Source organism: Dermacentor variabilis, chromosome 3 (genome assembly GCF_050947875.1).
Source record: "Dermacentor variabilis isolate Ectoservices chromosome 3, ASM5094787v1, whole genome shotgun sequence".
NCBI classification, from domain to species: domain Eukaryota; kingdom Metazoa; phylum Arthropoda; class Arachnida; order Ixodida; family Ixodidae; genus Dermacentor; species Dermacentor variabilis.
In genome coordinates, this window is record NC_134570.1 from 91934351 (window position 1) to 91949667 (window position 15317).

A 15317-nucleotide genomic window follows, 5' to 3' on the forward strand; every position below is an offset into this window, starting at 1 on the left:
CTGTACATTTATCTGTTAATACCCAGGCAGAATCGCGAAGCGTGCCTCGCGGTACAACCATCCTGTGACCAGTGGTGTAGCACGGGGGGTTACACACAGGGAAACTCGACTGTCAGCGGATTAGAGGGCCCGTCATGCGTGTTCCACAACCTTAACTTAATTACAGCTGCACGACTAAGAAGTTTTGGTGTATCTGAAAACAATGCCAAATCCTGCGTATTCTCCTACGTTGATTTCAGCACTTTCGCTTCCTTTTGGCACAGTAGAAGATGGTACTGCTCTTACTTCGTTTTTATTTATTCACACATGTTTGGCTTCTTTCAATCAATGGCAGTTTCGTACTTAACCTGAAACCATGGGACATTTCTTTTTACAGTGTCGCAGATTTGCAAATCGAAGAAAACGCCATCTGGAAGCCCTCCGGTCAGCTTGTGGTGGACTTAAGACTTGCCGTGGTACTCTTCCTGTAAACTCTAAAAACAGTTGCACCCTTTGGGGTGTATATTTGCCACGGAACGATAATCGTCATCTGTCTTGGCCACATTCCCTTTCTTTAACGCTGCGAGCCCGGTACTTCCCAGTAACGAACGGCATGCGCGTTATCAGCATGACATAGCATTCCCGACAGTAAAGTGACGAGCGCAGTGTTTTTAAGAAAGGAAACGCAAGCAAGACAGGTGACGATTATCGTTCCGTGGCAAATATACACCCCAAAGGGTGTAACCGTTTTTAGTGTATGTATAGGAGCGTCGCCAGGAGGTTCCTGCAACAGGAATGTAAGTGATGTCATGCTTAAATAAACTGACTGACATATGCCAATTTTATCATTTCTATCCACATATCAATAAACTAATAGCTAATCGTTTCTTTTCTTCTTTAATACATTTCTAAAATTCTCGGTAACATATGTATGGTTCGGAGCATATATCTGAGCTCCTCCGTTGTGAATATTTATTTATCTACTTACATTATCCATTATTATTGTTATGTAGATAGAGGCTTGGTTTTTCTTGCAGATGATGTCCGCCTGGGTAGATAGTCTGTAGAGGCGCGATTCGAGTGACAATTGTGGACTTTAAATAAAAATGTGTTCGAAGCGTGCGCGCACGCACGCAGGCACGCACACACACGCACACACACACGCGCGCGCTCGCACCAAGAACGATGTACTGTACAGCTCAACCCAATAGGCCACGAACCGAGCGGTAGTAGGAACAAATAACTACTAGAAAATAATTTTGTGAATAAACAGAAGATATTAAAGAGATAATGCGCAAATTATGGAAAACACGATCTGGAATATCAGGTAATAGACATGTTAAATAACTGTGCTTCTATTTGAATTTCTGCCTACCCAGAAAAACGTTCAAACGAGAACTGAGGTCAATTTTGTTTTCCGTTGAAATTGTTAAGTAACAATGAGAAATGTAAATTTGCGTTTCAATTGTTGACTTCCTTTTAAGTGCTTTTGTGATATGAGCGAATCTTCAATGTGATTTTTTAAAAATAAGCTGTCCACAGTGCTTAAGTACAGCCATATTGTATAGGATGTATGATGTACGTATGGTGTAGGATGTATGCGTGTACTATTTGTAACGCCACTTCTCTTTTTTGTACCAGCTCTCTGCTGTACTGCTGTAGACTGCTCCTTTTGTTGTGGGGACAGAGACCTCGTCAGGCAATCATGCCTTTAGTCTCTGCCACCACCAAGATGATGTGATTTTCCTGCAAATAAAAACTGACTGACCGACCTACCGACCGACCGACCGACCGACCGACCGACCGACCGACCGACCGACCGACTGACTGACTGACTGATAATAATCGCATAAATTCATCACGGCAGTCACGTCACCGCATTCATCTCGTAAAACGCAAGAATTGTACAGCCAACCACAAAAGGTTACGGACCACGGTATCTAAGAAAACGTTCAATTTCCAAGCAGCCTGTAACAGTAGTCAGTGAAACTGAACATCGCAATGTTATTTATACATACTGGTAGAGACTGTAAATGCGATTACTAAGCTGCGTTGTGAGGCTGCGCAGATATTCAGCGTTTTCTCATATTTCGTGTTCCGTGGAAATATAGTGGTTGACCGTGCAAATCCGCTTTTATATATGCGGCGGTTATTCTCATTAGACTGCATTGAAGACCGCCAAAAATGACTTGTCTCTTCGATAATTCAAACCAGTTTTACACGTTCTCACCGGCATGGAAGCTGACTGCCTAGCTTCGGCCAGCATAAAGCAAACCGGACAGGCAACCGCCGGTAGCCAGCACTAAAAAGTCGAGACTTTTTTGTTTCGAAATGTCCTTTACAAATCCAAACGTGTGTCTAACCGGAATAGACAGGCAGCGCGATTAACTGAAAGGGTAAAGGAATAGTGACAAGGTATACGCTTTAAAAAAGTTAAGCGTAAACTAGTTTCAAGCTTGCGACGTTATCTGCACGAGCACTCATCGTGAGTGTCGTCGGCATATTAACGATCTCAGCACGGCCACTTTGCCGAGAAGTTTGATTGTAGGTGACCCTAACCAATAAGTTGCCACGATAACAGCTAGTACTGTCAGTGCAGATCAAGCACCCGTGGCTCGACTGCTTAGCACGTGCCCAGCATGTATACGTTTGTCACTTACAGGTGTGTCCTTCTTGCGCATAATTTCCGTTTGTTTTGTCTGCGCAACAGCGTCAGCTCTTCTGTAGCAGGGTTACTCGGAAGAGTTCCCACTTGCATCAATCTATCTCCCTGTATAAGCTGCAAAAACTGTTGTATATAGTTCACTGTTAGTGTCCAGGCGGAACGAGCGTTCGACAACTTCGAATAGCGAATTCTGAAATCAAATACGAATCAAACAGCGGTTATGGACTATTGGATTCGTATTCGAGATTTCGAATATTCGCCATACTCCTAAATAAATTATATTTATTATTTATTGAATAATTCGCTTTTCAGACTTCTGCATTGTAACGCGCTATAGGCTGTTGTGCAACGTGTATTTTGTCCACGGTTTACGTTAAACGACTTGCCATCCTGCATAAGTTCCTACAATAAATACTGGTGAAAACCAACGGTTTACCCTTTTAAAACGCGGCTTCCTCGACCAGCCTTGGGTACAGCCAGAGCGAGGGCCAAGAACGTCGCTATGTCCTGCTTCAATGCGACCCTCTTCTGTGTCATGATCGACGTCACGACGCATACACTTCCCGTAAAACGAAGATGCTGGGGCCGAATTCACAAAGCGTTTTGTTCGTAAGTGATATTTATCCGATTGGCTGACCGCATTGTCTAATAATCTATGTCCAGCAACGATCAGGAAAGTCCGGGAGGGCCCGCAAAAGACTTCGCTGGGATACTGTATATCACAACATTTCGGCCACGGATATAGACGCTCTTCACCGCGCTCCCGCAGGCGCCGCCGAGTCTAGTCATCCCCTGTCAGGCAAAGCGACGTGACGCCTGACCCAATACGCGAATACAGCAGTTCAGACGTCGACGTTGGTGCCTCCTATAAACGAAACCGAGATGCGGGAGGAATGCCGTAGTCGGCACTGAAGTCCCTAGATATTTCTCGGTGTTTAAAAGAAAGCAGGAAACCTAGGAACTTGAGTCGGCACGAGTCACGCTTTGCTTCGACGTGGTGTTTCTGGAAGTGCGCCTTCGAACTTGAACGTCTCCCTTATACATAGCGCCTCGTGGATCCGCGCGCGGCGTGTGCCAACCACTGCGGGTGACACAGGTAGCGACGGCTCCTGTCCTCTCTCTTCGTTCTCGTCTTTGTGCGCTTCACCAGTTTCAAGATCGTTTACACAAGGATCAATAGCTATCGCTTCGAGTAACAAACTATCGCTTCGAGTGCACGCCACGGACACGACTCTGCCGAGTTTCATGGCCCGACGACTACGTGGTCACACCACGACAGGTGCAGGGAGAGAGAGAGAAGGGAGGAAGGAAAGGCAGGGAGGTTAACTAGACTGAGCCTAGTTTGCTGTCCTACAAACAGGTGCAGGCGTTTCTGTGGTTCCTGTGCCATGACTTGACCGCAGGACCATGACTTTTGCCCGGGGACGGCCGTGGATGAACCAGAGAAGAAAGACCCCATGCAAGGGTGGTTTTAAGCAGACCTTAGGTATAGGGTCTGGATCGAGAGACGGAATTCGGTACGCGCTGTGCGCATCGGGCAATAAACCAGCTCCATTTTAGAGCACTGCAAGGGCGTGGCCCGAGCCAAGAAGTGCTATGCGGCGGCCCGCCCTAGCCCGACTCGGTAGTTTCAAACCCGGGCCCGAAAGATCTGGGCCCGGCCCGACGCGGCCCGGCCCAAATCCCATGAGCGTAAGCGAAGCATGGTCCAATTCTCGGTAATCTTGAAGATACCATCTCCACAGGACATTTTCTATAGAGATAGTTTTGGTTGTGTCAGGACTTGGTCTGGCGTTGTTGCTGACAAATGAACAGGTAAAATAGAAAGAAAGATTACATATCCAACTGAATATGCTCGTGCGTTAACGTGGGATACTAAAGCTTGTGCTATAATTACCAAATAGTTGCGCCGTCCTCCAGCATGCCCGACATTGGAGGTCACGTGTTTAAAAGATAGCGCAGGAGCGGGGGGGGGGGGGGTGAATAGTGAGTGCGCGCTAGGGGGAGGGAGGAAGAGGTAAGCGCGTTTTTTCCTCCTCGGCCAGGCGGTAAACCGCTGTCCACGCGGCTGAATCCACTCTGTAGATGCTATCGGGAACTATAGCAACACTAAATCACATATAATATTGGACTGCGATGAAGACAAGCCTCCTCCTAACCTGATGGCCTCTCCCTGACCTGAAGCATGGGAGGCTGTGCTGCGCAGTTCTAGCCTGGACACCACACTCCAGGCCATAAAACGAGTTGAAGAGGTTGCTGTCAAACATCGATTGACGGCCATCTGCCCCGCCTGAAGAGAGAGAGAGAGAGATAGCAAAAAGAGTAAAGGCAAGGAGGCCAACCAGACGAGCATCCGGTTTGCTACCCTACACTGGGGGAAGGGAAAGGGTGAACAGAAAGTGGAAAGCGGGATAGAGGGAAAACTGTGTGTGCACGCAGCAAAGCGCCTTGAAATCAGTCAAGTCCAAGCAAGTGCTCCGCCGATACGTTAGGCTGCCGTCATTCTGCTGTCTGAAGCTTATCTTGGTGCTTCCCCATAGCTGGTGATGCGCGTTGAAGTCACCTGTGTAGACCAAGGAGCCGGTGGGCGTCAGCAGCACACTGCTGTACGTGGCAGTATATTGTTAAGGTAAACCCGAGCCTTTTTTGACTTCAGTGCGAATAGAATGCTGCGGGTGAACCATGATGCTTACTCAAGACTTGCTGAATTGAGAGCATCCAACACTTGCATTTCGCGCTGACGGAGTGTGCAGGTTATTCAAGAGCATTCGAAAAGTATTCATGAGAGATCGCAGTATCATAACCACTTGCCGGTCTTCTTCGGGCAATTTTTCAGGAACCCGCGCTGTGCACTGTTGCGTATACTCCAGGGTAGCGTATCGCACTGCTGCCGAGTTGTAGCGGCGCCTGCCTATCGAAGCTCGACCGACGATACTTATTGGGTAGCGTGGCGTTGTCGGCGGGCTGCAGGCATCCGGTAGACCATGGCGACCAAGCAAGGGCGAGACGATTTCTAGTGCGAAATTTGCACGGTTTATTCAAAAGTTGGTGAAAGAAAATGAGAAGAGCATGAAGTGAGTAAAAATACATTTCGGAGCCCCTTAAATAGGCTCTCTACAATCGTGGGAGGGATCTTGCTTCCGCCGACGTCACGTGACCGGCACAGAAAGCCTGCTGCAAGGAAGAGGAGGGCTTCCCGCTTCCGGTTATACCAAGCCTCAGGTCCGGGAAGTGCAGACGCTTGTCCTTCTCTTTTGAGCGTTGCTGGTTCGCGGAAGTTCCCCTGTAGAGCTTGACAGTTCGAGGAAGGGGTCCCTCTAATGTCACAAACACACACACACACACACACACACACACACACACGCACACACAAAAGAGTCCTGTAAACACTGCAGGGCTTCCGCCAGACCGGCAGACACTCGAAATGGTCATGGCGAATTAGGAAGTCATGCTTCATTTCGACGAAGAAGGTCGGGTGAGAGAAATTCCTTTCTGCACGTGGTGCAGGACGAACAACCGTAGTAGGAGCAGTCACGCCTCATTTCGACGGGGCATGGTGAGAGAAGGTCGGGTGAAATCCCTCTCTGCACGTGGTACCAGACGCCAACCGTAACAGCACTCTACAGCGATGCGCAGCTGTATCACTTTACGTGGCTCCGGCTCCGGCAGTGGCATCGGCTGCGGCTTCGGTTGTGACTTCCGCTGTTGTTTCGGCTTCACTTAGTAGTGCGGACCAAGTTGTATTGTTCTCCGCCATGACCTTGTCAGATTTAGATTGAATTCCGCCAGGCCTGGAGGGCAGAGGGGAAGGTGTTGTCGGATGGGGCGTACTCTTCACAGAGCAATCAGAGTTCTTTGAAGTCCGACGGCGCCGGGAGCGTCGCTTTCTGACGGCCGAAACAGCTTTCCGACGAGACGAACGGTCTCTCTCCATCTGGCGCGCCTAATCATTCCGCCTAACGCTGACGAAATAAAATTTTTCCTACATAGGCAGTTTTCAAAAGTCACCAATAGCATACCCGGCCTATTACGGACCTGATGGAGACCCGGGCCGATTACGGGCCCAAGCCGAGCCCGAAAATCCTTGGCCCGAACCCATCCCGAGTCCGTAATAGAGATAGCTTACCCGACCCCGATAACCTGCCTCCAATTTCCGGCCGGCCCGTGCCCGTGCAGTGCTCTACTCCATTTATCCCAGTGTCTCTTCGCATCAGCGACATACCGGAGCCATGCTTTCTCAATAGTGGCCTGCACCGGAACATCGCTACCCCTATCGCCGAAAAAAAAAATCCTGGTTACGGCACTGGCAATAAGAAATTGCGTAATTTTCTTGATAGAACCTTTGTGGTACTACTATTTCTCATGTCTTTAAATGTACCTAAGACGTCCGATTATGTAACAGTAATTTGTTGCATAATCACACGAGGCCGCACGAGACCTAACTCACCGTGCGAGCCCGGACTCCCTCTCATAGGATGGGTGAGCGAGCGCGACCCCCTCGTCACTTACAACGACCTCACTCAGCACTATAAGTTAGTCAAGCGAAACATGCCGCTACCGCACAAAGCACTCAATAAAGCACAAGAAGTCACGTACAGGCGGCTTCAGACGGGCACCTACCCATGCCCGGCCTTTCTGCACAAAACCTTTCGGGGCGCGCACCCTAACAATGCGCTTCGCTTTTGTAAAGATATAGCCAGCCTTGCTCATATGCTCTGGGGTTACCCCCTGGCGCTGGGGGCCGGGACCGAGCTCTACGCAGGTCGGACCTTTAAGCACAGCTTTGGGCTGTCCATCGGGCCCGCGACGCGACGGAGGGGTATGACCCCTCTGTCCCGGCGTGGGAGCGGACCGCTGCGCTCTCATCGCGCGCACCGGGGGACTTCAATAAGGTTATTCATCCATCCATCCATACATCCGACCGCATATCCTCCATAGTGGGTATGACCCATATGTAGAAGCAAACCAAACCAACAAACTGCCACAGCGGCATACGGGTACGCGCCAAACTCATCAAGGTCATCATCACCACCATCATACGGGCTCTCGGACTCAGTCTCGCGCAGCCCATTTCGAGCGGACATGCTGGATACGCGACCACTGATAACACCTCGGCGATACCTGTGCTTCTGCAACTACGCCGTCTTCTCGTCCCTGCTCATCGTGCTCACCATCGTGGCCATGGGCGTGCTCAGTTACCTAGTCGTGCCAAAACGCCCCAAGCCCGTTTACATCGTCGTCAATTTCACCGACGAAGAGTTCGAGAACGCGTCGGCACCGTCCTCTTCATCGGTTAGACGCGAGGTCGTCGACGCGGCAGAGGCGGATCGCGATCTCTGTTCATCGCGGCAGTGTGACCGCGAAGCCGAACGCATCTTGGATGCCATCAACACTTCGCTGGGCCCGTGCGACGACTTTTACGCCTACGTCTGCTCGGCCTGGATGCGGAAGCACGAGCCCGGCAGCCTCCAGGACAGGACGTCCGTGGACTACGACATATTGGACGCCTATTCGCGCTTTCTGGTCAGCGTACTCGGTTGGAAGAACAGCGAACTGCCGGCTGCCAAGACATTGTTCGACGCGTGCATCGAGCCACCCGTCGGTCTCTTCGGAGAGCTCATCACCATGCTCTTCTACATGGTTGGACTGCAGCGTTGGCCCTACTCGGAGTCGGAACGCGTGCTACCTAACGAAGTCTCCGCCAGCGTTGGCAGCCTGTACCGGGTGCTCGGAGAGGACAGTCTGTTCCACTTGGCCGTCGTCGAGCGGCCCGACTCGACGACGCATCCGACCATTTCCATCGCCGAGCCCAGGCTGCTTGTCGGTCGCGCCGAGGGTGGTCTGCCGCTGGCCGACTTCGTTTTCCTGTCGAAGGCGCACGGGATACTGATGGACCATCTCCACAAACCCATGACCACCAATGTGGCCGCTGTCGAGATGGACCTGGCGAGACGCGCCGCGGCCAAGCGAGCTGCCGACTGCACCGACCCGCTGAGCGAGTGCATGACGACGCACATCGACCACCTGCCCGCATCCCGAGTGCTGCACTGGTCTTTGCTCGTTCAGGAGGCCTTCGGCGAAAAGATGGTAGCGCTCAACCAGCTGGTCGAGACGCCCAACTTTGAGTACCTGGTCAGCTTTAGCGACAAAGTGGACCAGCCACTGAAGAAGGCCGACCTGCTCAACTACCTGGCCTTCCGCATCTGCATGACGCTGTCGCCGCTCATTGAGGACGCTGAGGTGCGGCACCATCTGGCCTCCATTGCGTACGGTCGCAACCCTCGCTTCGCGGAACCCCTGCCCGTGGCTCGCTACTGCCTCCGGCTCCTGGACCACTTCGAGCCGGCGCTCGTAACACTTCTCGCATACGACCGCTCCGTGATCAAGCTGAGCTGGAAGGTGCTCCAGTTTCTAGTATTGGACCATCTCAACTCCACATTGTTCACGTTCCTGGGTCAAGACTTCAGCCGGCGGTTCTCGCCGGAGTTTTCAGATCACGTCGCACGCCGGCTCGCCACCATCAAGTGGGAGCCGTTGATGCCCCTGCGCTTCTTCAATAAGACCTTCAGGGACAAGTACTTCGCCGGCTTCACGAGAGAAAACTCGAGCATATCGCTGTCTTCTTTCGTCCTCTTCTGGCTCCAGCGAGCCGTGAAGCGCCGGCGCGGTCCCGTCGAGACGGACGACAGCGAAGATCTCAGGACCGGTTGGGGGCACGGCTTCCTTCGCACGTGGCCCGCCCTCGGCTCGCCCTTCGGACACCTCGAGATACCGCTGCCGGTCTTCGACCCTGCCATGTCGACTGACGCGAAGCTGCACGCTTTTCACGTAGCGAGGGCTGGCGCCCGCATATATCGAGTCGTCTTGGGCTACGTGTATTCGCTGGCGTACGGTTTCTTCTACAACACCAGCACGTCCGACCCAGCGTCCGTGTTCGAAAACCTCCGAAGCTGTCTGCAGCAGAGCTACACCGAGATGACGGCGCCAGCCGCTGGCCATGGCGCGATTCCGTCCATCGAATACGAGAAGACGTCGGCGTCGGACATGCTGGACCTTATGGCAGCCAAGCTGGCCTTCGCGGCCTTCGAACAGTGGACGCGAAAGGAAGGCCTCAACTTCTACTTCGCCAAGGCCCTCCAATTTGACCAGAAGCAGTTGTTCTTTATCTACTACGGGCTCAGCTTTTGCGAGAACGTGAACCCGGCAGCGACGCGGGGAGAAGGCGACGCGCACAGCTCTGCCAGGAACCGTGTCAACGGTCCCCTTCGGCACATGAAGGAATTCGCGGACGCATTTCATTGTGCCGAGGGCTCATTCATGAATCCCCCGAAGAAGTGCAGGGCTTAGCAACTTTTAAGCGATATGCTAGAAATGTTTTTTACTCACTCTCCGCCCTTGCGCTTCTTCCTCCCTGTGCAAAAATGTGGCCGCAGTATATATACCATATAGCGCTCCATGGAATAGGCACGAACACAGAACCTCCATATTATAGAGTGATGCTCACTGATGCGATTGCGTTTACGTTTCTTTTATGATCACGCCGTGTGGCTATCTGCTTCTCCGATACTGGTCCCAAGTTTTCTAACTCTTCTTTAATACAACTCTGAGAATTGAAATATGTGTCGTCAGGTTGATAGCATGATAAAGCAAATAAGAACGCGTTGATCGTAGTCTGCGCGTTTACTGGTAGCTGCTGCAAACAGAGTTTCTATTGGAAGTGTTATTTCGATTGATTTGAGGAGCACGTGGGGAGTGGGAGGAATAAGCATTCAGCCTGCGGAACCGTATTTGTACCAGTACAGCTGAGTGCGAACGTAGAACGGGACTGTGGCCTTGAACTAAATAATAAGCTTGAACCTTGGCCATAGTATACCGGTCAGAGGGGATATTCGCGTACTGATACAATGACCTATCTGTCCTCTGTTGTGTTCAATATTGCAGCCAAGTGTCTCCACGGATAAGTTGTATGCATGCACCGCGAGCACTGCTTATTTGAGCGTAATTAACGGGCCGTCCACGTGAGAGTGTTATTTCCAAAGCATCGTTAGTTTTTAGAGGTTTGTGAGTATCGCTGTGCTACTGCAGCTCTGTCAATTGCCAGCAGGACACTATTGTAAATTTTAAATTTTGCGGGCCAGAGCACAAATACGAGCAAGTAAACGGTTAACTTGTATACAGACCTATGATGTTCAAGTATATAATGGCGAAAGTAAAAGCGCCTGTCATCCTCAGCAGCCCTGTATTGTGTTTGCAAAAAACGAACTTGGAAATTTGCGCTAAGTGGGGGCGTCTCAAGTTCGCAGAGAGATACGTCGCTTTCTCCGAATAGCAACGCCACCTATGAGTTAGGAGTTGTTTTGCGAAAGTGTTGACTTGTGCTCGAGGCGAAAAACAATGCAAGGAAATATGCCTCGCACCGCAGCTGCTGAACTTAATATCGCATTTCACTATTTCAATATCGCTTCGACTGAATGTCCGCATCGACCAGAGCCGTTTCGGCTATATCGCTACTGTACCCACCTTTTGAATGCTCGAGAAAAGAGGAGCCGCAAGGATCATCTTCTGAGAGACCTTGGAGGCCCTGCATAGTGTGACGACCCGAATAGGCAACGAATATGTGAGAGGGGCAGACAGCAATGCCGAGCACATGGAAACGTCACTACAGGCTATACGGAAGTGGCGGCCGGCCCACACAATTTAAGATGTGCTTGGTCCGGCAATGATATATAGGCTTCAAAACATTTTACAACTTCCCGCGACCGAGCTCTGCAGGTGCCCGCACCAAATGTGTACTAAAGGAGTTGTACTACGCAGCACATACTGTATGCACGCCTGTAACCGGCATTTAGGTAGGTCAATATCAACAGCGGTCGAAGACGGTTTATGTCTCTGGAGTCAACGTTTCGACACGAGGACCTGATTGTCTTCTTCAGGGCAACAAGTGTTTTCCTATTTCACTCTCCCCCACCCATAATGAGGGAGGAGAATATACAGGGTATTTTTTTTTAGCTGCAATAAATTCTCAAATATTGCCTGTGGCCGATAGCACGATTATAGCCCTTGAGCTTAATTGTCCGATGAGGCGGCCCGTTACTTCGAGAAATCAAAATGCTCACCTCAATAATTAACATAAATATAATAATTAACCTTCCTAATTATTTCATTTACGACAGATATTTCAATCTACGAAGTGTAGCTGGATCAAATACCGGCCGTGGCGGCTGCATTTATATGGGGGCGAAATGCAAAAACGTCCGTGCCCCGTGCAGTGGGGTCACGTTAAAGATCCCCCGGCGGTCAAAATTAATCCGAGCGCCTTATAATGAAATCGTTGTTTTTGGCACCAAAACACCCCAAAATTCAATATAAATTCAATTGTAGCTAGTGAGTTTGCCAGGCATACCCGTTTGGAATTAATTTTGAGGAAGGCACTGGTTTCGCGATATATACGCCACCAAACATGCGGTAAAAATACACTATTGCTCCACTCGCTTCTTAAAAAAAGTGCTATTTTATGCATCGCGATGCTCAAAAGTAACTAGTGTTTTTTCGAGTTTTAGAGTTTTCTCGTGTTACAGGCGCACACCAGGATTCTCCCTTGAACGTTGCTTTCCGTTAATATGATGTACAGCCGTTTGCACAGTGGTCTGCACCCAAGAGAAAAGGACGACTGGATAACATACTGTGATTCCTCACCAAAACAGGGCATGCATATAGTCACCGATGGGCGCTTTCCCCACAGAGCGCGGTCTCCACAATTTAAATATCAAGTCATCCGGTCCCACCGCATTTGCCATTGTGGTCACAACGAGAGTACTGCATAGCGTCAAGCCGTTGGCGCACTAAGGCATCCAGGACGCGTATGTAGCACTTCCCCCAATCACCCAACGCCTCTGTGATGCACGCCGCTAAGTAGAAACGGCACTGAAGCATTAAAGGGGCAAATGCTCCGCGCATCGCCCCTTCCCGTGCGCGCATGAGAAACCGAAACGACGTTCGAAGCTGTTACTGCCGTGGACCGACGAACAGCACACGTCTACTCACGCTCTCTGTGATGCTAATCGTCGTTGCCCGTCCGGCGGACAAGACACAAGAGCGTGTCTCAAGCTTACCTCCCAGCGTCGTCGGTAAAAAAAAAAATGCAGAGCAAGGAAAAGTCGAGGTGAAGAGCAGGCACGGACAGGTGTTATACGTGTATAGACAAGCGTTAGACACGATCCATGGGCTCAGACACGACGTTGCTCCTCAGAGACGACGACACGTACACGCTCTTGAAGAAAGAAAGCTCGACGAGTGTCGAGAGGCGTGTTTTCTTTTTCCATTCATCCAGACGACGTAAATCCAAGCGCGTATAAATGTGGACGCGGCAGAAGTGAAGAATTCGGTCTTGTCTTCTTAGCTCAAAAGTACAAACAAACATCGACTGCTAAAACATCCAGATCAAAAGAAAACGATGGGAGATGGAGTTCCTTAGACACGTGCGCAGGGCGAGCGCGATGCATGCATTCGCCAAAGCGAACCTGGTGAGCGCTGGTGCTGGGACTGCTCAGAAATGGCAAGCTCCGTGGCGTCCACACTACAGACGCAGGATGTAGTGCCTACGCAGCGCAAACAAAGGGAGAACAAAGTACAGACGCTGAACTTCAATTAAATGTTTGCTCAATGGAATACAACCTGCACACTTTCGTCAGTACTCTCGACGTATGGAACTCTCGCTGTAGACTATATCGAACGTGTCATGTCGACGCATGTCAGGAAGTGCTGATGCTATGAACTTGCGGTCAACTGTTATTCTGTGTTTTTTTAGCCTTCTTGCCACGAGCGTGTATTGCGCAGTACACTTAATGACGGGTAAAATTTTTATTCAACGATTGCTCTCTTTTTCCTAATATTGTCCGTGCGAGAACAGTTGGAATGCAGTGGAAAAGCTTTATTATGCACAATTAGAGAATAAGGTTTGCTAGCTGTTGCGTATTCCAGAACGTAGACATAGGATTTATATATAGCTAGACGCGAAACTGTCTTCTGTACTTCTGGTTCTCATCCTACGGCTTTTTAGCGCTAGTTAAGCATATCTCACTTTAATATGCAAGTTGATGGTACGCTGGCATACGTTAAAGGAAATCGGCAATAGGAAGAAAAGCGTGAAATTACATCCTTCTAGTGATTCCTGCTTCAACATCGAAATCTTACAGCAGCTTTCTTTTACCTGAACTCGACGCCAGCGGGTCGAGTCAGAAGTCGAGCTGACCCAACCGGGTTGCTATATCTTGCTGCTCAGCTTGGACCCAGAGGAGCAGCTCTGCGCCGTCCGGATGGCCGAAGACGCCGCAAGAAAGCAAGGACTGGCCGCCGTCTGAGGAAGGGGTGGACAGGGGGTTAGTCTCCCGACCCCCGCCGCCCCTGAACCCCATCAAGGACACAATAAAGTTATATATCTCTCTCCATCTTGCCAAGCGGATTGGGCGAGTCACCCGACATTGAACACGCTCGACACTCGCTGGGCTCGCCCCATTAGCAAACTTACCACGATCCCGACAATCGGATTTCGGCCCGACTTCATCAGTGTTTTCTAGATCCGATAAAGTCGGGTTTCGTCGATATATAGCCGAACCGAGTATATATGCCCGGTTCATGGCCACTTGAGGCCACGAGAAACAGCAGAAATATAAACCAGGAGCAGCAGCAGATAAACCAGGAGCTCATCAACGGGACTGGCGCAGATTTGGAGAATGTACAACGATCATGACTGCCACTGACACCAAAGAATACCGGCGAACAGGGACCATAGGCTGAAGCAGAAGAATCGGCTCTGTCGCCCAATAGTCATTTCGCAATCTCAGTCACTTAGGAGATCAACCAGGGAACGACGTCCATTACTGCGTTGTTTCCCCTGAGGCATGAACATTCTCTCTAAATGAGAGGACTGTAGCGATATGTAACGACCAACCGTTGGTGGCACTCGCACGGTTAAGATAGGAAGACAAGCAGTGACGGTTAACCGAAGCTTTGCGGAAGCGCCGGCATGGGCATCGTGTATATACCTAATGAATGTTCAACATGTTGCTATCATTACTGCCCCTTCATATCAGTAGTTACATACTACACGACCGGGTAGCGTCGGCTTATGGACGACCCATATTCGTACGGTATAGAGTGCCCGAGTAGCCTCGCTCTAGACCTGGGCAATTCCAAACGAGATCCTTGTAAAGCTCGAAACTGGGTGTGCAAAGTGTCCGTCCTTTCTGTTACGCCGTCTCGTGTTGAGGCCACCTCCTCAACTGCGCCCTCGCCATAAGCGAAGTAAACCCAATACTATGTCTACTTCCACCACTGGACATCCAACTCCTTCTCCCTGCTGAAGTGTGAAGCTGTTACCAGGTCGTGCTTTAACAGCTGAGCTATCCTGCAATTGTACGCGCCGAGTGATTTGTTTGGAGGTTTGCGCACCATGCGGAATATGCGAATGGTGGTGTGTGCGCATGTTCTTTTTTTTTTTAGGAAGCCACGACCGACAATAATCAAAGGGCAGAAACACGTCGTGGGGTTTCCGGGACATTAATTATAATGTACATCTACCACGACGGCAACGCGCCCCGAGTGTAGGTGGAATGCGCTTCTGCAATAGACCTATGCGGACAGTTTTCATCTTTCCGGATTAGGGCCGGGGAGG

General features: G+C 50.4%; 1 protein-coding gene across 1 annotated transcript; it reads left to right on the forward strand.

Moving 5' to 3' along the window:
• The first annotated feature begins 7719 nt into the window (after nt 1–7719).
• Nucleotides 7720–10253, forward strand: LOC142574050 (neprilysin-like). The gene has a single exon (XM_075683226.1). The coding sequence runs from the start codon at nt 7727–7729 to the stop codon at nt 9989–9991; it is 2265 nt and encodes a 754-aa protein (XP_075539341.1). The 5' UTR covers nt 7720–7726; the 3' UTR covers nt 9992–10253.
• The last annotated feature ends 5064 nt before the right edge of the window (nt 10254–15317 follow it).